This window comes from Embiotoca jacksoni, unplaced genomic scaffold, assembly GCF_022577435.1.
Source record: "Embiotoca jacksoni isolate LCO1_2020_lvr unplaced genomic scaffold, fEmbJac1.0.p SCAF_20, whole genome shotgun sequence".
Lineage (NCBI taxonomy): Eukaryota > Metazoa > Chordata > Actinopteri > Embiotocidae > Embiotoca > Embiotoca jacksoni.
Window position 1 is genome coordinate 4,790,366 of NW_027185341.1, and position 23,664 is coordinate 4,814,029.

General features: G+C 43.2%; 2 protein-coding genes across 3 annotated transcripts; one reads left to right on the top strand and one right to left on the bottom strand.

Annotated features, from left to right (window-relative positions):
• Nucleotides 1-2,482: 2,482 nt before the first annotated feature.
• On the bottom strand, nt 2,483-15,864 carry LOC138202078 (retinol dehydrogenase 13-like). 2 transcript variants are annotated; one of them, XM_069155789.1, is made up of 7 exons: nt 15,802-15,864; nt 5,728-5,846; nt 5,470-5,625; nt 5,261-5,365; nt 4,859-5,071; nt 4,621-4,722; nt 2,483-3,532 (listed from the first exon to the last, which is right to left on the bottom strand). In XM_069155789.1, exons 3-7 carry the CDS (start codon nt 5,609-5,611, stop codon nt 3,210-3,212), a joined length of 885 nt encoding a protein of 294 aa, XP_069011890.1. In that variant the 5' UTR covers nt 5,612-5,625; nt 5,728-5,846; nt 15,802-15,864; the 3' UTR covers nt 2,483-3,209. The 2 variants fall into 2 exon arrangements, with proteins under 2 accessions (XP_069011890.1, XP_069011889.1); XM_069155788.1 differs by lacking the exon at nt 15,802-15,864 and adding an exon at nt 6,807-7,032.
• On the top strand, nt 9,387-23,016 carry sbk1 (SH3 domain binding kinase 1). The gene is made up of 4 exons (XM_069155787.1): nt 9,387-10,132; nt 17,935-18,176; nt 18,810-19,012; nt 19,427-23,016. Exons 1-4 carry the CDS (start codon nt 10,095-10,097, stop codon nt 20,252-20,254), a joined length of 1,311 nt encoding a protein of 436 aa, XP_069011888.1. The 5' UTR covers nt 9,387-10,094; the 3' UTR covers nt 20,255-23,016.
• Nucleotides 23,017-23,664: the final 648 nt, after the last annotated feature.

Here is a 23,664-nt window from a genome sequence, read left to right on the forward strand (position 1 = left end):
GTCCCTCGGACGTTCGCTTTTTCGCCTTCGTTCAGCGGTGCATTGTGGGGGATGAAGTTCCTACCGTCAGGGGTGCGTTCAAGATCAAACATGTCTCGCCGCCATCTTTTTCTTCTAAAATTACTGTCGGTTCGCAAACAACTTTAAAAAGTCCTCCACTTATAGTAAAAGAGCGTGTAACATCATGCCATTTTATCACGTGAGCTTTCTCTTTGTCTTATATATGGTAAAATGCAATAAAATACGTTCAGTATTTCTTTTCTTTTTCCTTGACTCCACAGGTCCCAAACTTTTCACTGTCCAGGTCAGACCTCTTCAACCCACTGTACTAATGGCTGCTACTATTCCCACTAAATAACAATTCCGACACCCTCCCGGTTATTCTAGAAACCATCTGTGTAGATTTTATGATAATTGTGATCACTATTTCTCAGGTATATAGGCTACTTCTTTTAACTCCCACTTCATTCCTTATCAAGACTTATCTCTACTTCTGATTAAAGCCACATGTATTCTACAAACTGAGGTTGACCTGATGAACTTTGAGGCCTCCATTTCACATGTCCTCCCTCTTTCTTCCCTTATCCACCCCCACCTATGCATCTGGAACCAGAAATATTCCCAACAGTCTTTTAAACTCTTCTCTCTTTTTTTTAGGGTTTTCCTCTCCAAATTCCTTTCGATCCAATACACAAGTTTTTCTCTTTTCAACTCTAGCGATAATGGAGGTTGACTTCAGCTCCTGTATATAGTCACTGTGCTATGTACTGTATATTGTTAGTCTATCCACTATTTGAAAAGATATTTCTGTTGTGGCTCCATATACTTTACAACCATAACTTATTGTTGACCTCATAATTACTTACTGAAAGTCATGTAATAACTATTTACCTTCCCCCCAGGCCTTATACCTTGCTGTTCAAACACGTTATTGTTGATATAGTATGAAACAATAGGAGGAATTTACAAACAGATAAAAAATACTGTGGGCCCTAAACTTTAGAGGTCAGGCTCTATTTGATTCATGCCAGAAAGACAGACTACATCAGACAGCAACATCCTCTAGAGACTGTAAGGTCGGCCACAATCTGGAGAGCGAAGGAAAGCCCAGTGATTCTGTTCCTCATCTACAATAACTATCAGCTTGTAGGATGGCACCAGCGAGGGGATCCACCTGTAAACCAACCCCGAATTAAACGATCCACGGTTTACAGTTTCAGAGTCGATGCTGATCAGTGTGCCTGAGTGCAGCAGTGTGGCGCATATTGATCTGTACTTTGGGAATTACTGTTGGGAAAAAAGCTCCATGCAATGGATCCTTCAAATACTTTTGGGATGGATGTTATTTCTCTGCACTCAGAGGTTCAGAAATGGAAGATGAGTGCTTTTGCAACTTGATTTGTTTTCAGCGAGACACGATTAAACCAGAGCAAAAACAGGAGAGCACATAACTGTGTGCATTAAAACAAATGATAACGGGTGCTTAGGCTCTTTCTTTTCAACTTCCTTAATAATTTTTGATGTTAATTTCCAACCTCCATCTTATCTCAAAGATCTTCCAGTAGCTCTCAGAATGCTGGCCAGCTTGTACTACCTCGAGTTTCCAAAAGTTGCAGCCTTCAGGCAACTCTCCTGTGAAACCAGCTTCTTCTTTCAGTTCGGGAGGCTGCCACCTTCTTTACTTTTATGGTTAGACTTAAAACTTTCCTATTTGACAAAACTCATAGTTAGGACTGGCTCAGGTGACCCTGAATCATCCCGTAGTTATGCTGTTATAGACCTACGCTGCTGGGAGATTTCCCATGATGCACTGAGCTTCTCTCATCTCTCTCTTTCGCTCTCTGTGCATTTATATGACACCATTACATCCCATGAACTTCATGCCTTCTCTCGATCAATGTATTGTTTAGTATTTATCTGCGGTTCTTGTTTTTCGTGTAGTTTTGTGCTTTCGTTACTCGCCCCACTGTTTACCGTCTTGAATCGGTCTGCTGTTCTTTTTTTTCTCCACTCTCTTCTGACTCCAACAGGTGGAGGCAGATAGCCGCCCACCTCTGAGCCTGCTTCAGGCACTTTCTTCTTGTTAAAAGGGAGTTTCTTTCCTCCCAGCTGTCGTTTATGTGGGAATTGTTGGGTTCCTCTTTATAATGTTGTAAAGACTTTTCTGAGTGCCTTGAGATGACCTGTGTTGTGATTTTTTTTTTTTTTTCAAAGGTTATCGTATCCTTGCATGCTGAAGCAGTTGTCAGTGTAGATTGATTTGTAGAGCATCAGATTACCATGCAACAATAGCACAACTGACAAAGAAGAGGTCATGTTTCTGTGATGGATTACCAATGTCAAGTAAGGGCCAATCAATGACTTCTAGTATCGCATTCAGAAATCTGAATGGTTCCTCTGAAGAAATGATCAGCGATAATATATATTTGATCTGTATAAAAAAATGTGGAAACATGTCATTTAATACATTAAAATTAATGTTCAGCAGGCAGGTGGCGCTATACGTCAACATCAAGTTAAACCCATTCTCAGAACTCTAAATGTGAGCCTACAGCGAGACTGCGTAAGAATTCCTCCTTCTGTAAATACATCTACATTTCAAATGACTGAGCTGATTCAGCCGCCCTCCTGCAACCTCCGTGTGAGAGAAAGCATGTGAAATAAGGTCTGTGAAAGTGTGTGTGTGTGAATAGGAAAATAGTCATTTTGACATGGAGAATATTTGCATCTTATAATGGAGCTTTTTGAAATTTCAGCAGCAGTTTGAAATCCTCCTTTTCTTTCCATTTGGTTTGTACTGCATGCATCTCAAATTTGTCATTGCTAGTATGGGATTTTAGCAGCTCGTAGAATTTCTGGTAAACAATGTGTAACACTTGAACAAGCAAAGAAGAGTCATAAAGTCAACAAGACAAACAAATTACCATCATAAGGCAGTTTAAAGACCATGTGAAGCGAAAATGGCAAAATCCCTCTGTATTTTTGTTCATGAATTCAACTTTGAAATTGAGATTTATGAATTAAGATTTAAGATTCAGTAATTATGAATTACATAGTCTCTTAAAAATGAGAGAACATCCTGATGCAGGAACATGAAGGGAAATACAAACGAATCAAAGTCTGAGACAGTGGGTTGTTCCTGTGAGCCTGGCACTGCTCAAATCATAAAGGTCCGTTATCCCCTCCTCCCTCAGAGACCAGAGCAGACCTCACAGTCCCACAGCGCTGACAGCTGGTCCTGGCCTCTGTCCGAGTATTTGCACTTGGTCTGTCTGTGCGGCTTTGTTCTGGCCTTCTGCTGGCGCATCTGACGTGCCGGACTGTCCCTCCACCTGCAGACCCACCAGCCTGCTGCTGACCTCCCACAGCCTGCAAGCTGCCTCCTCGTCCAGAGCCAGGGGCGCTGGCTCCTTTTCGGTCATCACATCATAGTACCGTCCCGTCACCCCCTCCATCTCCTCGGACACGGCCAGGTAGATGCTGGGCTGGGCCCCCATCTCTGGGTTCTTCACCAGCAGGGAGAAAAAGGGACCTGTGCAGGATGAGCTGATTAAAAGTCAACTCTAAACTCATGTTAGTAGAGATCATTTGTCGAGAAAAAAGAAAAAGAGAATCATATATCCTCCACTTCGTCCCAGAGTGAGGACTGAGAAGCTGCTGCATCAACAGCATGGATCACACTGGTGCACTTCGACCTAGAGGTTTTATTTGAACGAGTTTTTTTTTTTGGTTAGTTGGGATGATGTAGAACTTCAACTGAGGAGTGAAACCCTGGTAACACTGGTTTCTGGTGGTTTTCATTTTAAATTCAGTTGTTGTATCTCGTGCTCCTGTACTGGCTGCGTAACTGAAAAACTGGTTGTAGGTACAAATTTGTACTTTACTTTCCATGTAATGTCACTTTATACTTCTGCTTCACTTCTTAGTCCGCTACGTATTTAATGGTTAAACTTAGGGGTGACTGTGGATCAGATGGTAGAGTGGGCTGCGGTTCGATTGCCAGTTTTTCATGTCCACATGCCCATGTGTCCTTGGGCAAGACATTGAACTTTGAATTGCTCTTGATGGCAAGCGAGTAACTTGCATAGAAGCTCTGCACCATTAGTGTGTGGATGTGAATAGGTGGATGGGAAACCCAAAACAATCCATCAATATTTCTATTTTATATGTACCTTTGATACTTAAGATGCATTTTGCTGAAAGTACTTTTTTTTTTATCAGGTACCATTTTCAATGCAAGACTTCTATTTGCAACGGAGTACTTTTTCAGTGTGGTACTGCTACTTTTACTTTTTACCTAAAGAGCCTTAAGTAAAAGATGAATGACAACAACGTAAATCCAAAAGTCACAAAGCCACAAATCTGTGTCCTTTTTTAATAGCGGTCAAGTTACCAAGTTGAAACTTAGTGGGTGGAAACTTTTTTGAATAGAAATGTGGTCAATTATTTTTGGATGTCTGCCTATTAATAAAAACAAGTTAAGAATAGAAAACTCACTGTGAAACCTAATGTCCGACATCTAAGTCCACACAGCCTGAGCTCACTGCAGCATATGTATTAGGTAAGCATTTATTGATTTCTCTAAACTCTAAGATACCAGTAAGGAAGCAGGATACTCACTGAGCACAGAGCTCGAGAACTGTGATTGGTGCAGGCCGGTGTACCTCCCGAGCTGCGTGGCAACAACTCCCGGGTGCACAGCATTCACTGTGACTCCTGTGCCTGTTGCACAGAAACACACACACATGCACACACAGCATTGTTTAAAAATACATATCCACTGGCCAATTACAAACAAGAACATAGGCCCGTTCTCCCTCCCACACATGCCCACATATGCAGCAGCCAGTAGACGTGCCTTGTAGTCGCTTGGCGAGCTCTCTGGTGAACAGAACATTGGCAAGTTTGCTTTGACAGTACGCCTGCTTAGTATCAAACTTCTTCTTCTCCCAGTTCAAGTCCTCAAAGTCAATTTTTCCAATGATGTGGGCGAGCGAGGCCAGGTTGATCACTCTGCTGGGGGCGGACTCTTTCAGCTTATCCAGCAGAAGATTCGTCAACAAGAAGTGGCCTAGAGGAAGACAGAAAGTCGGAGTCAGTTAATGACGGACTTAGGGATGCTTCGCTGGACTGTAAAGAACTGTTCGATTCTTATAGAGAGTTTAGAAAAACAGACACTTCTCTCTTTTTGATGTTTAATCTTAAACCAAGTGTCGCCGGTCTAAATTGCCTCTTTCTCCAGTCAGGGGAAAGTAAGTACCTAAGTGATTGACTCCGAGCTGCATGTCGAAGTCGTCCTCTGTCTTCCATGCTGGACACCTCATGACTCCTGCATTGTTTATAAGTATGTCCACACGCTGCTCCTCTGCAGGCAAGACAATGTTCGAGAAACTGTTACCAAGTGTGCTTTATTTTGATATTTTAACCGATGACTAGAAAAGTGACAGTCATGTACTGTAGATTCATCACCTTTGTTGATTCTCTCTGCAAACTCCCTGATGGACTTCATGGAGGCCAGGTTGAGCTGACACGCGTAAACGTGAGGATTTAGGGTTTTCCCTCGGATTTCCTTCGCAGCTGCCTCGCACTTCTCCATATCTCGGCATCCCATAATAATCCGACCCCCTGGCAACGAGGAGTGTGTCAGTCAGTTAGAGCAAAATAAGATATAACGCATTGTGTGTTCGTGCACCAAATGAGAGGAACATCTATGTTTACTCGCCACACCTCTCCGGGCCAGTTCTTGGGCAGTAGCTTTGCCGATGCCTGTGTTAGCTCCCGTCACAACCACAGTCTTTCCATTAATGGTAGCCTTACTGGGACACCGGCCTCCAGTCACATGGTTTCTACGAGAAGAATGGAAAAAAGATTTAGCGGCATCTCATTCAAACACTGTTGCACCTTGTTTCAGCATTTTTCTCAGTCTATAGCAATAAATAAATCAGATCTGTGTTCCAGTGAGCCCGATACTAATGTCCTGGTTGCAATTGGTTTCGAATGCTGCAGCGAGGTGACTAGTACATGTTATCCTGAATACATTTCACCTATCCTGGCATCCTTTACACTGGCTACCGGCTCAGCAAAGGATTTATTTAAAAATTCTATTGCTCGTTTACAGGTGCTTAAACGGGGCAGCCTCCAGTTTATCTGTTAGACCTGACACCTCTATACCCCACATCACTTGCTCAGGTCACCGGACCAACAGGTCTTAGAAGTCCCTCGATGCCGACCGGCCTTCTGTCGGTGGCAGCTCTGAAACTTTGAACAGTGTCCCCCTACAGACCAGGTAGTCCAGTTTGCGGTTCAAATATCAAATGAAAACATATTTACTCTCACTGGCATTTCCAGATTAGGAACAAACTGTCATTTCATTTTTACTTTTACTGTATGACTGCTCATGTGGGCTATACCTTGGAATGTTGATTGGGCTTAATATTGTTTTGTTTTTTAAATTTCTCTTTAATTGTGTTCAATTCTATCTAATGTGTTTTTAATATTGTCTGATGTTCTGCAGCACTTTGGTCAACGTGTGTTGTGTATAAATGAACTGATTTAACTTGACAGATGGGACATCAAAGACGTCTCCTAACTTCACAGTAGCTTCCTTCACTTGAGTAAACACAATAGTTTGTTAGTCCCCTCACTGTTACTACATGACCTGCCAGTGCACCCACTGTAACGACCTTTAGCATCAACTCAATTATCTGTGTTTGGTTTCAGCAGCAAAAGTGACACCCTGCGTAAAATACAGCCGACAGTTACATCACAGTGGCCTTATATGCGTTATATACTGTCGAGTTACTCACTTCAGTAAAACAGCGCATCCGAGCACTGATCCGAAAACAGAAACTGGTAAAATATATTTGCTCATAACTCCGGAATAACGCTGAAAACAGGACATAGGCTACTACATGAAAAATTGTTTAAACTCTGTCCACAGCTGATTTCACATCAGTCCTGTGCAGCTGCACAAGGTTACCCGCGCACAGTTATTGCGTCATCAACTGGTACTGGTAAAGCGAAAGAGGGGCATTATGGGAAATGAAGTCCGAAACAGTTTGCCCAAATTGGTGACTGGAAATGGTTTCCAACGTAAACACTTTAAACACGGTAAAAAAAAAAACATTCTTGTAACTATTATACTGGAATTTGGTTTTACTTAACACATTTAATTCACCTTAGTTTTTTTTAAATTCTTACAGAGTTGTGTCTATATATGTGTGGACTATATGCAAATACAGATGTGGAAGTTTCACAAGATCTATGTACAGATTTGTCCTCTATTTTGCAATTTGGTTTTCTTTTCTCAATTGTTTAATTATTTGGATTTATTTATGCTTGATACCTGCACCAAATGAAATTCCTTCAACACCTTTATGAGTAAAAGTGATTATGATTATGATGTGAAAGAATGATAGAGTTCAGGGAATCTGCTCTTTATTGATTACTAAATATATTACATATATAGTTATTTTTAATCCTTTGAAAAAGATGCACAGTACAAAACTGTTCTCCACAAAATATATCTTATCTTTTTTTTTTTTTATTGCATTTGTCTTTTTGAAAGAAGTTTGAAAGAATAATAAAATAGTCTTTGAAGATTAAGAGTCATCAAAGATGAAGAGAGTTATGGATTAGTGGGGAAGGATGATGTGGCTGTAAATTGCCTTTTCTCTGTATGGATTGTGAAAAAAAGATGTGAAAGGACTCTGCTGTTGTGACTGCAGTCAGAAAAGCATTCTATCATTGGGGAGCCTGGTAATCGCTGCAGAGGAAACCCAACGTATGAGACAGAAAGTTGCTGCTGTGGAGGGTCAGACTAATGCCCAGATGGGTGAGGGGTTGGGTAGAGCTTTTCAGAGTTTTTCAGAGTTTTAGTGGGATTATTGACAGGGAAAATGTATTCAAGTTATCAATGATAGTCTACGTCCCCCGGTACAGACAGAATTATGTGCTACATCTCCGAGATTACGTCAATCTCCACCATCCTCCACTTTTCCTAAAGACAAAAACTTCTTGACAAATGTAACTCAAATTCTACACGATTTATTCACTAATCAATTAACAGACATATTAATTTGGTTTCAAGGGCATCAAGACATCATTGCATACTCTCATGGTATGACAAATTTTACTTAAACATGGAGTCCCATTTTTCCCTCTAGTTTTATTTTTTATAAAGCTTTAGCTCAGCTTTAGAGCCCTGTGTAACTACCTCTCCTGTGACACTGCAGCTTGTAGTGCAGCAAGGACACAAAGTGCCACTGTAAACTCGACACGAAGAGAACAGAAAAAACAAGGCCATCCCCTTGCAACAAGAGGTGGAAAACTTTAGGTGACACACAAAAAGTAAAAACTAGGACGTGAGTCTGGCATCTGAAAGAGGGAGTGAGGAGGGGGAAGAGGAGGATCGGCGGAGCAGCCCTGCTCCATTTGTTCACAGCTCAGAGGTGTGTCCTCCTGGTGTGTTTGACCCCTTGTGCTCTCAGCTGTCAGCCCACAGTGCTTGACCCGCTCTATGATTTATGACAGCTCTGTTCCCACGATGATCCCGAGGAAGCTCTCCGCCTCGCTAGCTGTTGGCCTATAACTCTGCGGCGTGAGACACCTGGATGTCTCAAAGCCGTGCTGAAAGTGCAGCTATTCAGCATCTCCCCCCAAACAAGGATAACACCACCGCCGGTCAAATTATTTTGTTTAAGGAAACTGAAAGATCACGTTCCCCTGTGCTGCCTTGGTTTCATTCTTCTTTTTTCCCGAACTTGGACGGCTTCTTATCTTTCACTGTCTTGCAGCCTGTATGAGTCTGATCTGCTGCTCTTTAGCTGCTTGGATGTCCGGGGTGAAAAAAGTATTAAAAGAAAAAAGAAAAAGAAGTTGATATACTGTGGTATTTGTGGTCTGAGGTAAGATGGGAGAACATATTTCCACCATGTCACCACTCCAGAAGACACACCCGTCACCCCGTCTGATGTGTGGTCTTTAGTGATGAGGCGCTGAGGTTATCCTCAGTCCAATCTGTTCTGGTTGGCAAACATGTCTGGCAGGAGCCCTGTTGTTAAACATGTACAGTAAAGGGGAGCTGCTAGGCCAGTGAATTAATTGAAAGTCTTGCCTCTCTGCTACCTAATAAGGACAGTTGGCAAAGTCATCGTGTGAAGTAAACGTACTTGAGGCCATAAGCTGTTGAATTATGTAAGAGTAGAGCAGCTTGTTCCTGCAAAGCATGAATACAAAATACAAAATAAAAAGCTCTTGGACTTATTTGGTTTGGATGCCGGTTGATCGGGCGGCGCTAGGACCCAGGACACGTGCGCGTATTAGTTTGCCTGAGGGTGGAGACGGTGAACAATGAAGGAGCTGACTGGTAGGACCAGCAGAGGAGCAACATCTGAAACACACGCACGCGCGCACACACACACACACACACACACACACACACACACACGCAAAACTCTATAGTCCCACTGGACCGACGGACAAACCAGACTGACCGGGAGACAGTGACAGCAGGACACAGAGCTCAGTTCAGAGGGAGTGGGAACATGTAGATTTGTTTATGCAGGCTGCTGAGTGCTTTGCTGAGCCCCCTGCGTGGATGTGATTGAATGGGTTGGTCTCTGTGTGTGTGTGTGCGTGTGTGTGTGTGTGTGTGTGTGTGTGTGTGGTGCTGAACTGGGTCATGCGGACTACTGGAGGAGCGAAAGATAAACACGCACCCTCCTTCCGCTGCTTGGCAGGTTGAGATGGTGGGCGCTCAGAGGAGGGATCCCAGCCTGTGTCCTCATCTCAGCATCAAGCATCAGATGCTGCTTTGATTTAATCCGCCTCCGAAGAAAGTCTCTAACTGAGGAGCATCTCTAGAAACAGGGACAAGCACCAGCGAGCCGAGCGCAAACCGCGGACCTCGTTCACGCGTTGTCAGCTGTGAAACTAAGATTTTTTTTTTTTTTTTTTTTTTTTTTTTAAAGAAACCTTTTTTTTTTTTTTTGTCCGCGTCTGTAACTGATTGATAACAACGAGGTGAGCCGTCCATCAGTTCCTCCAAGCGGATCAGTGCTGAGCAGAGCGCAGCAGCTCTGTTCCCCGGGCGGATGCAGGACCATGGAGGAGAGAGACAGGTCGCCAGCAGGTGAGCGAGTAACACCTAGATGCACCCTGAGGTGCCTGAAACCGGGTCACTGTGCATGATACTGTATCCTGCAAGGAAAGGAAGGGAGCGAGAAAGGAAGGAAAAACTACTCAGTAGAAATACGTCGGCTATTACTTGACAATTAAAAGCCGATATCATTCGTTTTCCTTTCTTAAATATCTCTTTTGATTCCTTGTTTTTACTTGGTTATTTAAAATGCTCTTTTAATTAATTTCGATGCACTGATCGTGAATAACTTAATGTTGTCTGAACTTTGACCCACGCAGTGGTATTTGTATATGAATATAAAGCAGCCTAAATATCAGCAGCTATTGCAGCAGCACAGCTTTGTTTACCATCAGGCTATGATTAATCCTAATGATTGACTTAATTTGTGTTTTCACCCACATTATTCGTGACACATTCACATTTGTGTGCCACAGTGCTTTTGTTATTCGGTCTGTGTTAGATGGATACGAGGGCATCCGGGGTGTAGGCTATTCCCCTTTTTTTTAATGGCTCTTTTATACATTGTCCAGGGCAGACATGTGAAATCTCATCGTTAATGCTGTCTAATGCATTTAAATGAGCAGCTGACTCCATAGTGCAAATCCTGTAAAATCTAGAGGCTGGTAATGGACTCCAAATGAAATCCAACTGCAGCCAACACACATGGATTGTATTGGTGTAAAGGAGCAGCAGTGATGACTGAGATTTTCTGCTTCGGTAAAAGTGTTACTTTACACAAAAAAACAGATAAAATACAAAGTCAAAGTTGCTTTGTTTTGAAGAATGTACTTTGTGCCTTATAAAACAAGAGACATTTCAATATGCGCTCAGGATTACACTGATATTATGAGTCATCTCATTGGTGATCAGCAACCTGTCTGCAAACAAATCTGCTCTAAAAGATAAATGATGTGATTGCTCATTACCGTGGGCCCCACTTCAAAAACTCAGGGCCACATTTTGCCTGAAATTCTTCTCCTTGAATTGAACAAAATCCATGTGAGTGTCCAAATAAATGTCCCAAACACACCCTGCAGAACTCCTGCTGAAAACAGATAAGACAGCTGCAATATGAGGGCTTAGATCAAACAACAGAAATAGGCGATAACCCACTCCAGCTGGCACACAAGCACCAACTCAACCCATCTCTGCCCCTCAGCTACACAACTCAAAGGAACGGACTCAGTCGAATACTGGAAAGATGACGTCAAAGCAAAATTTCACCGGTTTTTGAATTTCTTTAATAAACGTCTCGGCAGGCACAGTCTTGACTCTGTGTTGGTTGTCACAGGAAAACATGGCCGCCCACAAAAGACAAAGGACACAAATGATGTTAATTAGGAGACTAAGATGACAAGAAGCCCAATTTTATTCACTTGTTCCAAAGTCTGAACCCTGCTGGGTGAAAATAATGAAACAACACAACTACCTGCAGATTACATCTTCACTCGTCATCCTCTCGCTGAGAGCAGCTGTCTAATAACAACTCCTGCCAGTCAGCGGATTACTGTGTACATGTTTGCTGTGAGTAAAGTGGGCTTGGGTTATGGGAAAGGTGATTCAAATTAAAAGTCCTCTTCTTCTTCCTCCTCTTTTTCTTCTTCTTCTTCATCACGTTCTTCTTCATCATCTTCTTCATCACGGTCTTCTTTTTCCTCTTCTTCTTCACGTTCTTCTTCTTCTTTATCATGTTCTTCTCTTTCTTCCTCATCACGTTTTTCTTCTCCATCACAGTATTTTCTTTTCTTATCACATTCTTCTTCTTCATCATGTTTTTCTCTCTTTCTTCTTCTTGTTAACAATAATGTGAATATACATTATTTATGCTCTCCTTTTGCCCTATTTTGTTCATCAATGATATTCTAAATGATTGATCAGTTTTTGATTTCTGTATTTCTGTCATATTTCAGTATGTGAGACAGCGTTGGCCTAATATGTCATGCAATTATAGCATGGCTGAATATATAGAGAAATGGAGGGGATTAATGAACGCAGTCTCAGCAATAAGCATTAGTGCATTGATTATGGTTAGAGGCTATTGTGTATGAGCAGGATAACGAATACTGTTAGTTTGCCTTGAAGTGGAGGGCTTGAAAACAAAAGAAAAAGCTGTGTCCTCCTTAGTGGGGCTGTTACATCATTTAGTTACACCTCCCATTTAGACCCCATCTTCCTGAGCTCCTATAGAGTCACATTTCCCCATGTGTGTGACATCAAAGGGCCTCAGTCTATGCGGTAGAGGGAGGGATGCTTCATTTTTGTGTCTCTCTCTCTCTCATTCTCATCACATGAAGCCTGCCCATTGTAACTTGAGGTTACTGGATTGTAAGGTTATAATGGAGTGGGGGTTAGGTACAGTACAGTATGTTCCACAGGGAGCTTATTGCAGTGATATTTCACTGCTGAATGATTTCTGCAGGACATCATAACGAGGGTGATGGTGACATTGATTATGATTGGCATTTATAATCAGAAGCCCAGCAGTGGTTTCTCCTCCCAAAGCCTTAATCCTTAACTACAACAATGGTGGATCCTGCAGAGGGATCTATTCTTGTGCTCTTTTTTAAAACCATTGTGCTCATTTTTCTTTTTGGATGGCCATTTGTTGTCAACATCGAGCCAAATGTCCTTGCAGTATAACTGCCCACAGCTAATCTCCACTCTCGGTTGTTGTTTGGGAACATTTAACCTTGGTTTATCCCTTCCTGGGTCTTAGGTCATCTCTGTGAGGGCAGCTGGCTGCCAAAGCTTCTGCCAGGGACTTTCAGCAGGCGGTTACTCCACAGGGTTTATGGTATACCGTAGAGAGAGAGAGGATGGGAAGGAGAGGAGACGCGAGGAGAGTTAGGAGCAGGTTACACAGCACTCAATCCCAGCAGGGATCCTCCATATGGGCAGCTGGGCAGAGCCGAGAAAGGGTGATTTGTCAAAGTTGAATGTCGATTGCTTGGGCTGCCGGTTCACCTATCACAGCACAGCAGGAGGTTTCTTCATCCGTGTGTTGACGGAGGCGCTAAGACCCACTGGGTCTGATGTTTTGTTCCGCTGAGGAAGGTGATTCAGGTTTTTAAGCCGGAGAAGAGAACAGTGTCCTCACTGCAACTGGCTGTCATGAGGAAGCCCATTTACAGTAGTTGTGACCGAATGCAATTTGGTTTCATTCCACACATCCATGCAGAGAGGACAAAGAGTGAAATAAAAAAAAAAAGATAACATCTGTATAATTTTCAGTGCATGCAGTTATTTTATTTTCAGACTGACAGAGACACACCACACCAGTCACATCGGATTTCACTCACTGATTTCACTTTGACCCAGAGGCAAGACATGTTGGGCCTTTTGACAGTAAATTGGACACAAGAGATCAGTCCTCACCCATAATGACTCTTCTGCCGAGAGCAAAACAACTAGTCCATTAGTAAAAGAGAGCGGTAAAGATGTGAGGCTAGCTCTGCAGCCTATTTATTTCTTTCATTAGTCCCTTGTTTACATTTTCGGGAACAGACAAAAGAGAAAAGCGGATGGGAGGAAGGAGGTAGGAATGAATGGTGTCTATGTGTGTGTGTGTGTGTGTGTGTGTGTGTGTGTGTGTGTGTGTGTGTGTGTGTGTGTGTGTAAAAGTTGCTGACTCTGATCCCCTGCCAAGTAATACATGCTTTGTGTACACTACAATACATTTGTTGGATCCAAATTTTCACCTGTCTGATGTGAATCTTTATTCATGCTTGAATCGTGCTCCTATAACGTCTTTATGAGGTAATCAATGTCACGTCACAGTTCATTGCAACTGTATCATTCATACAACTTACACTAGGAGAACCAATAGTTCACTGAATACAAAATTATTGTCCCTGATGGGTCCCATGTCAATACAACAGAAAAGATTCGTCTGCTTGCGAGTTCGGATTTCTTATGGTAATGAACCGCTGAGGAGACTACAGTCAATCTTTGGAGAACAAATAGCACTGTTAAGATTCTCCAGCCCTGCTAGTGTCTCTGTAAAGCTCTACTTATGCACAGTGTGTCTTTTAATCAAATGCTAATGTAATCATGCTAACACTATAATAACAATAACAATGCTAATCTGCTGAAATAATGTGTATCACATTGACCACTGTTGTCAGGTGTGTTATAATCTCTATAAAGAGAGATTTACATAAGAATGCAGGATGTGATTTTGGTACCACAAGCGTTCTGCTTTGTATTTTGAGTAGTGTTGACCAATCATGTTTGAGCAGGCTTTGGTTGCATACAGATAAACAGTCTGTGTGGAGAGTAAAAGAGGCGAACCCATCAGCTATCGTCTGAAAACAATTTAGCTTTTGATCATCTTTGTTGCGGTAGTTTAAAAGTGTTAACTGAGTATAAACTGGCTAATTACGAAACCATTTAGTCTTTAAACTCCAACTCCCGTATCTCAAGTTACTAAAGGTAAAGAACGACTGTTGCTCAGAGGAGGAAGTCTTATTTGCGTTGGCGACACCGTTGGCCCTTGTCGTCGTCAAAACTGTTTACTGATGAGTTCAGAGATTGACTGTGTTTGCTTGTTAATACTAAACACAAAGTACATCTGAGGCTGGTTGTAGTTTTGCAAGAATTTTGCCATAAGCCAGTCTTTTTTTGACCTGATGATGGCACTATATGAAAGTTTAAGGGATCAACAAAATGAAAGCATTTCATCGTGAGGGGAGCATGAATTTGTGCAGGAAATCTCATGGCAGTAGTTGGGATGGAGATCTTTCACTCAAAGCCACAACTGTCTATCTCATGGCAATGCCAGAGGAAGAGTCAGGATATCTCCAAAGTCATTAGGATTCATTCATGTTTATACAAAATTTCATGGTAATCCATTAAAGATTTCAATCTTAACTGAAGTGGTGGTCCAAGTGATGGACCAACATTTCCACCCTGAGAGCCAGGTCACTACCAGTAGGGCTGAAAGTAAAGCTTATCTCTGACAATACAGTTTAAACTTGACCTTTGTGAAAAAGTGCCACCCAAGTCCAGAGTAAGACTAAAAAGAGCTCAGGAGCTGTAGGACAACACATTGCTCATGTTGAGAGCATGCAGTGAGGCTATGAGCCTCACTTGCCAGCAGCATCACAGGGGTTCATCTCGGTTCACAGCTAAGAGTTTGTAGACCAAAAGGTCAACTGCTCCTTCGGTTTAAGATAACTGTGTGTGGGGACACGTGGTCAGCAACAGGTTTCCAGACCATCATTGTGGTAATAATGAAGTACATTTTTTGCCATTTTCTGGGAACAGACTGGGTTTAAGCGGGTTAAACACTGCAAATACACAAATCTTTGTTGGAATAATTGCTAAATGGAGCCAGAAAGTCAATCTGTATTTGTGGCTGGAAAACAGATTGTTGCTTCGGAGGGAAAACCTCGTATCTCCCCATTTTAAGAATCAGGAAAACAGGCTTGTTGTCAAACGGCGAAATGTCACAGGCTTTTTTCATCACAATTAAAAAAATGAAAATCGCTGTAGTTATTAGGTCTTCGACAAAAACATAAACAATACCGGAAAAAGCAGTCAGGTCAGGGATCCGTTTTTAAAAAGGCTTACTGAAGATTAACAATGAGTGAGGCTCAAAACCGCCCAGACATTAGAATGAGTCTGGAGCTAAATTGGTATGTGGAGCATGTGCATGTTACCTTGTCTTTAGCTGCCTGAGAGGACAGGAGAGGAGCAGAGAGCAGCGTGGCAGATCAGCGGGGCATGTGGCAGCGGCCGAGCACGAATGTTGAGTCGTGTTGAGAATCACAGCTGCTCCCTCTCAGAGGTAGCAATACAAAAGGCCTTTGATAGAGTGTCACTGTGCGACTGATACACCAGACCACCCCTGCCTCCTCCTCCCAAACACTCACAGAGAAAAACACTCGCACACAATCATCTCCCAGAAACCACATAAACTTCATCCCAGCACCTCCGAGGCACCACGCTGCACTTTCTGCTTCACATGTAGAGCATCCAGCTGCGGAGAGGACCGTCCCCCCAACCACTCATCACATTTTAGGACTTTTAATCCAGTTCTGCAAAGGAAATGGTGGAGGGGGAGTTGTCTTTGTGGGAACTGAGTAATGTGATTAGGATCAGTGCCGGAGTGCTGCACATTGGAAAAAGCACCAGTAAAAAGTGCCTCTCCTTTGCCCTGCTGTGTTCTCACTGATGGAGGCCGTGGGGCCACGCAGGGTGGGAGGTCAGATGAAATGTGCTTCCACTCTGTAGGTCTGTCTGTCTGCTTTGAATTTTTAATGACCAAAACCTGGACCATAAACTGATCTGGACACTGATCAACTTCTGTGTTGACTCGCTGAGGGCTATATACAGTGAGCACGCTCAGCATGAGTTGGCTAGAACATTCATTGTGTCTTATATAACCATCTCCACACTTATGATAAAATCAGGAAGCAAGTGTTATCTGCAGTGATGCATACGGCTCTTTTTTCTATTTGCAGTCTTGGTTTTTTTTCTTGAGCCAAGAACACCCAGCTGTAAATGGTTGCATCTTATTTTAGTTTTCATTGTCTAATAACTATATTTATCACACTCTTCCCACAAGACCAGCACCTTCCAAATGTCTGAACTAAACTTACTCTAGCATGTTTTTATCAGCTGTAAATCTGTTGCTACGCTTTTATGCTGTTTTTTTCCCCCCTAAATGTACCCAGCAGTCGACACACACACATTCGCGATGCTGTTGTTTAGGTGTTCTGAACCTAGTTTCAACCAGAGGTGCAAAAAAAAGTAGCTGCAGGGAAAGAAGAACAAAGAGACAAGTGGTTGGCTTTGAATAAAAAAAAAGGCCATCAGCAAAATTGTTTGTGCTGATTTGGTGCCTATTAGTATTGTGTGTGTGCATGCTGTGCATGATTGGATGATTAAATTTGATTGTGTGTAGGGGGAGAGGGGTGAGGAGAGGCAGAGACAATAGGTAAGATCATTGGGGTGATCTGATTCATTTCATTAAAAGGTCTGTTTTTTGTAGTGTGTCCAATAGTTTTCTTTCATTTTGCTCAAAGACTGTAGAGCCACTGATCGTTGATATTCAATTTGTTGTCGGTGATGTGTTTGGTGTTTTCTGACTCCATCTGAGCTTCCAATTAAAACGGATGTATTTTTACCCTCGCAGGATCAGTTTGACCTATTTCAAATTTGGCACCTCTGAAAGTCAGCAATAACTTCTCTGTTGCAGTATTTTATTTTTCAGCTTCAGCAAAATGACCGAAATACTAAACTAAAGTACTAAAATACTAAATGTATTTCCGAGGCAAAACAAAAAAAACTCCTTTCCTTATAGCCCTAAAGCAGTTCCAACTGCATGGAAAATGTATGTACAAGATCAGTTCAGGGTGGTCACAGATTATGTGGGGCATGTTTTACCAGCATGTGTACACCTTGAAACTGTCAGCTGTATTTCCATTTGTTAGTCCTTTTACCTGGTGTTATCGATTTTCCCATAGCTGTCTGCCAGGAAGTGCTGTCTGAGAAATGCCATATCTGGAAGCTGGCCAGAGTGATCTAGAGGGACAGCAGGAAGCCTGATACATTAACTGAGAGTTCTCTCCCTGTTGATGGCTTCCCTGAATTGATTGTGTGGAAATGAAGGTCTGTTAAAGCCTCCCTGATTTAACCATCCATTGGGACACGCTGTGCAGACAAGAGTTTATGGAGACTGTGATAGTGAAGAGTGTCTGGTCATAAACACTCACTGTGAGTTTGCATGTGAAAGCTTTATATCACCTGCCATCGTCGTACTGACCTGCAGTGTCCTCCTCTCCCATCAGTCTTCCCCACAGCGTCAAGGCGAGCCTGTCTCTTTCTCCATCCGGGCCGGGACGGGTGGGCAGCGGCGGGGGCTCCCCTACATCCAAAATGGGCTACTGCGGAGGGGTGCCAGTGGAGGATATGCAGGCGCTGGCCATCACTTCTCTGTCGGCAGCAGATGTTACCAAACAGTACGAGCATATCCGTGAGCTGGGGAAGGGCACCTATGGCAAGGTGGACCTGGTGGCACACAGGACGCAGGGTGAGTTCAGCAGACAGGGTTCAAAGTGTGGCTGCTGCTCTTCATCTTCAATCTCTTTCTGATGAGCGTGTCAACCATGTGATAAAACATAAATACAAAAGCTGAAATGTAGGATAGCAGATAGTTATGATCTCAGAATCCACATTGTGCCTGCATGGCCCACAGTTGAGCACAGTCACTTAAGTCTCAAGGTGAAGTGTTAAGAAGGAATTTTGGAAAGTCTTAGATGTACTGTTTAATCTTTTGTAAGTAAGAAAATCCAGGTAAGAGAGCTGGCTCAGTCTGAGTGCAGTCTAACTAAGCATTGTAAAGTGTTGCAGAGTAGAATGAGAGGCTGAGAGGACACGAGAGATTTTAAGTGCTGTGTGAGGACTAAAGAGCCTCTCCAGCTGTGATCATGAACAGCTGGCTATGTGTGTAACAGAGGTGAGATTCATTCGCTGTATATGTTTATATGAATGAACGTAGCAGCTGTCTCAAAGACGGCGTAGCGTAGTCAGAAATCTCTCCGCTCCCTCAAAAGTATGAGGTAATAAATTCACTTGGAGCATGTTGGTACTTATCTCATATAAAGGTTTAACACACTAAAATGTAATTCTCTGTTTTCTGCATGTTAATATCTGATTTTTGCAGGCACCAAAATGGCGCTGAAGTTTGTTACCAAGAACAAGACAAAGATCAAAAGTTTCCTGCGGGAATACAGTTTAACAGGCTCACTTAGCTGCAGCCCTTTCATCATCAAAGTCCTAGATGTGCTTTTTGAGACAGAGGACAGCTATGTGTTTGGACAAGAATATGCCCCCGCCGGGGACCTTTTCGACATCATACCCCCACAGGTAACGCTGTCCTTCTCACTTCCACCAATCAGCACCCTCGCAATGCAGACCCAGCAGTTTTAACAAGCTCTCCTGGGATTGGAGCCTTGTCTTCGTCCCGGTTTTCTCTCCTTGCGAAGCTCTCAGTTTGCTTTAGTGGTATTCCAGTTGATGTGCTGGGAGTTCTCGACTTCAAGGTTCTTCTAAAGACTCATTAAAAATGGTTTCAGCGGAACTCAGAACTGAGACGCTTTTGTTTCAGTTTTTCACTTTTCACTTGACTTTCAAACCTCCACTCAACATCACCTAGCATATCTAAACTACACACCATGATGCTCTTTTCCTGTGTCACTCGTCTCACCTTCTACAGAATATAGTGTACCCATATTAATAAAAACCGTCTGCTTTCTCTCTTTCTCTGCCATTCTTTCGTAGGTGGGTCTGCCAGAGGAAATGGTCAAACGCTGCATGCAACAACTGGGCTTGGCCCTGGACTTCATGCATAGTAAAAATCTGGTGCATCGGGATGTCAAACCCGAGAATGTCCTCTTGTTTGACCGTGAATGTCGCCGCATCAAGCTGGCTGACTTTGGAATGACCCGACGCGTTGGCTGCCGTGTGAAACGGGTGAGTGGCACCATCCCCTACACGGCGCCGGAGGTGTGCCGCGCCAGCCGTGCGGAGGGCTTTCTTGTGACCACCAGTCTGGACGTGTGGGCGTTTGGTGTGCTGATTTTCTGTATGCTGACGGGAAATTTCCCCTGGGAGGCAGCCTTGCAGGCCGATGCGTTCTACGAGGAGTTTCGGCGCTGGCAAAAAGCGGGGTGTCCCGTGGGAACGTACCCATCTCAGTGGCGCCGCTTCACCGACGATGCTTTACGCATGTTTCAGAGGCTGCTCTCCGCTGAGCCAGAAAAACGCTGCGGAGTCAAGGATGTCTTCTGCTTTGTCAAGTATGAGCTGGTCAGTGAGCTCAGGCGACGAGCCTCTTGCCGAGCCAAGAGAGGTGAGAGGTCAAGTTCAGGAGTGTGTACCGGCAGTTGCACTTCCTCCTCAACATCCACTTCGTCACGTTCCTCCCACAGACACCCGGAGCCCTCCACCCCTCCAGGAACATCCTGCCTGCGCCCAGCACCGCTCAAACGCAGTGTCCTCTCCGACCCGCTGTCTCCCAGAGAGGAGTCTGGACAGCACCAGTCTCCAGGCCGAGACAAGAACAAAAGCCAGATGGTGATGGCAACGGCCATCGAAATCTGTGTGTGACCACACTAATGTTAGCGCTGCAGAATAGATGGCTTTTCACAGAACTAAAAAGCTGTGAAGAGGTGTTAATGGCTACCACAGAGAAGCCAGTGCAAAAGGAGCGGTACTTTAACCATGAAAGAAAAGCTCAGGATTCCATCCCAAGCTGTGGAAATGTACATCATCAATCAGTGGTACACACTCGGACAGCTTATCACTGACATTCAATGCCATTTCAGTTTTGATTTGTGACCAAAGACTGCCTCCCAAGCTGAGAAGCCATGCAGGCAGCGTCCTCGAAGCTGCTCATTCTGCCATCCTCACGTTTGTGTTTTCTGCCCATACACTGTGGTGGTGCTAATGATTCTATAGTTAGATTCACTCCATGTCTTTAGAATTTATTTATCTCAGAATATAAGCTCCAGGATATCAAAAATTTCATCTGTTCACTCGATGTTGTTCAGACAAAGGCTGGTGATCAGAGACAAAACTCCGCAACTACATTCGACTGCCGTATCTCAGACTTCCTGCCGGCTTCCGATACATAAAACTGGTCACAGACTTTCTCAAGATAAAGCGTTACAAAGACACAAATAAACATTAATGTAGCAGTTTCTACGAGACGTCTTTTCATGTCAATGTCTAGACTGAGAGACGCATTCTCAGTGACAGGCATCAGCTCAGGACACTTCAGTGGGTCACTTCCTGTTTTATTATCAAGGGAAATCCATTGAGTGGCTGGAAGATACGTCTGCCACTTTTGAACTGCTCTCAATGAGATTCGTTTCCAGTTCATCCCAACAGAATACAGGGATTGTACATTTTCTGAGTGGAAAGGCTGGTGAAGCAAGAAGAAGAGAAGAAATGTCTTTTTATTGTTTCTTTTCTACCTGCTGTTTGTGTTTTAGACGTGTGTGTGTTTCAACTGCTAAAGCACAAGATTTTTGTAATGGAGGATGACTCTTAGAGAAAACTATGAATATATTGTACATAATTTGATATTTCTAGGAGTGCGCCATAATATCAGGTAGTTCAACTATGTAGCTGTACTAATTTTCTACAACAGGGAAATGGGGTTTTAGGGTTACTGTCGGGGCAATGCACCGTATGTAGCAACAAAATATGAAGAATGTACAGTCTATCTAAAAAAAGAATGAGACATATAGAAATATCACATTGTATAACACCGTAGCAACAAAAATAAAAAGGAGACCAGCTCCTTTTTTATTTTTGGGTTCTTTATGAACTGGATCAAGTTGTTTTTAAGACATAAATTGGTGAATATATTTCCTTCATTTCTGCTGTGTCCTGTCACTATAACCTCATCATGAGGAACATCCATTTTCCTATGTAAATGCCTCCTGGTTGTCATCTAGTCGAGCAAACTGTCTTCATTCATTCAGTTAAAGCTAATGAGGGCAGCTTTGTAGGGCGACACCTTCCAATCTCGACTGCTCAGAATATGTTGTTACACCCCGTCTGCTCGCTTTTAATTTAATCTTGCTGCTTCTCTCTCTGGGACTTTACCCACATGTATCACTCAAATAGCAGAGCCCAGGTGTTTTAATGTCGAGGAGGATGACTTCTGTGTCAGCCACTGACATTGTGCGAGCTGTAGATTGATCCTGACCAGAGCACGGCTACAGCATCCATCGAAATACCAGTAATTATGAGCATCTAAAAAGCAAAGCACGTTGAGTGCAAATGCGTCCCTGCGTTCTCATTACCATAATTGTTCTTGCCTGAACTTCGTTACTCTTCTGTCAGTCAGGTGTGTATGCCTACGTATGCGCTTGTTTGTGCTCGTCTTCTTATTTCCCCCACTTCTCCCATGACAGCCCATCACCTCTGTCGCTATAGAGACAGTACTCGTCTGGTCTGGCACTCTGTCCTCCTCTTGAAGTCTAATTTAACCCAAATGAAACAACTGGCCACCAACACCTCCTCCTCCTCCTCCTCCTTCTCCTCCTCCTCCTCCTTCCAGCGCAGTCATCCAACAGCTCTTCATGATAGTTGCTTAGCTTGTTATACCTGATGATGTATTTCTGCAGATACCCGTTTTTCCTGCGTTTAACGAGCAAGTTCGCACACCGAAGTCTCCTAATCAAAGCTGATGATGGTCCCTGTCATTTTCTTTTCCTCGTTCGATCCGTACTCTCGACTCGGCAGAGGTGACCTGATTGAGGCTGAAGCCCTGTCAGAGGGATGTATTGTACGATTTGCTGTGATGCTGGCTGCCTCATAGGATTTGTCAAACGGTAATCCTTCGGTAAATTGTAGTGGAAGGTGAATTAGCCCTGCCTTACAACTTGCTGCTCTGTCTGTATGAAGATCTACATAAAAGAAAAAGACAGGGATTAGTGCATAATTAATGCAACTCAATGTAATTTAATGTGAGTAATGGTTTAAGGTGTATGGCAACATCTATTCCACATTACGTGATGCAGCATACCATGATGCAAGTGACACCGTGTTTCGTTGCGAACTGCTTGTCATGAGATGACTATCAGTTCTGGAAATGTGAATTGTTGTTTCTCATGGACTGTTATGACAGCCATTGTCAAGTTAAATGATGAGTTGTCAAATTATATCAAGTTTCATCTAAGCTCCAGAGAGAGTAGCCTTCCTTGTACCCACTTTATCCTGATCCAGTGATGAAACTGTTTTTCTGCCAGCAAATCTCGTAGAAACTCATGTAAATACTGTATGTATTGTGTCTTTAAAAAATGGAATAAAAGATAAACAAAATGTTAATATATGTTGAAATAAATTTATGCACCACATCCGAGGCTCCTGGGTTTTTCTGAGGGTACTTTGAAATACTGTTTTTTTTTTTTTTTTTTTCTGCCAGTGTGTGCAAACGTAATTCAGCCCAGCTTTGTATGGTCCCCAGACCATTAGCTGAAGGTCAGCCTGAATCACATGTTTCCCAAGGCTTTGGCTTTCGTCTGGTTTGCCAGCGAGCCCCCCAGACTACTTTAATATACTGACTTCCTTCTGAAAAGCCCAATTAACACATCTATAGATAGGAGTTATCAGCTGCCCTCAAAGAGCCAGCGAATTCAAGGACGGTTAGAATATGGCACTGAGGATGAGAACAGTTATCAGCCCACCAGCCCCTCTAACTGCATCTCAGCTGTTGTGTCAAGAGTGGAGGAGTTCGCTCAAGTTGTTATCAGGCTGGGTTTAGACAGTGGCGGGGAGCGATGGTGTATCTGCCACCGAATAAAGCTGATCAGCTAGGACATGGCAAGAGAAAAGGAAAGGTCAGCCATGACACACTGGGGTTGAGTAGCGAGTGGAAACTTGTCCTTTGTGATTCTCTGCCCTTAAAGGGCAACAGCCGTCGAGTGGCAGTCAGGGGGGGTCCTAATTGTGTTTAGCTGCAACACCCAGAGTGAGCCAAAAAAGTGCAGATGACATTACACAGG

Coding starts and splice junctions, on each gene's coding strand:
- LOC138202078 (XM_069155788.1), bottom strand. CDS start 6,901: ATGTCCTGTTTTCAGCGTTATTCCGGAGTTATGAGCAAATATATTTTA. Junction 5,366..5,469: donor TGCAGAGAGAATCAACAAAG/GTGATGAATCTA, acceptor TCTTGCCTGCAG/AGGAGCAGCGTGTGGACATA. Junction 3,533..4,620: donor GTTCTCGAGCTCTGTGCTCA/GTGAGTATCCTG, acceptor CATCCTGCACAG/GTCCCTTTTTCTCCCTGCTG.
- sbk1 (XM_069155787.1), top strand. CDS start 10,095: ATGCAGGACCATGGAGGAGAGAGACAGGTCGCCAGCAG. Junction 10,133..17,934: donor GAGAGACAGGTCGCCAGCAG/GTGAGCGAGTAA, acceptor CTCTCCCATCAG/TCTTCCCCACAGCGTCAAGG. Junction 19,013..19,426: donor TCGACATCATACCCCCACAG/GTAACGCTGTCC, acceptor ATTCTTTCGTAG/GTGGGTCTGCCAGAGGAAAT.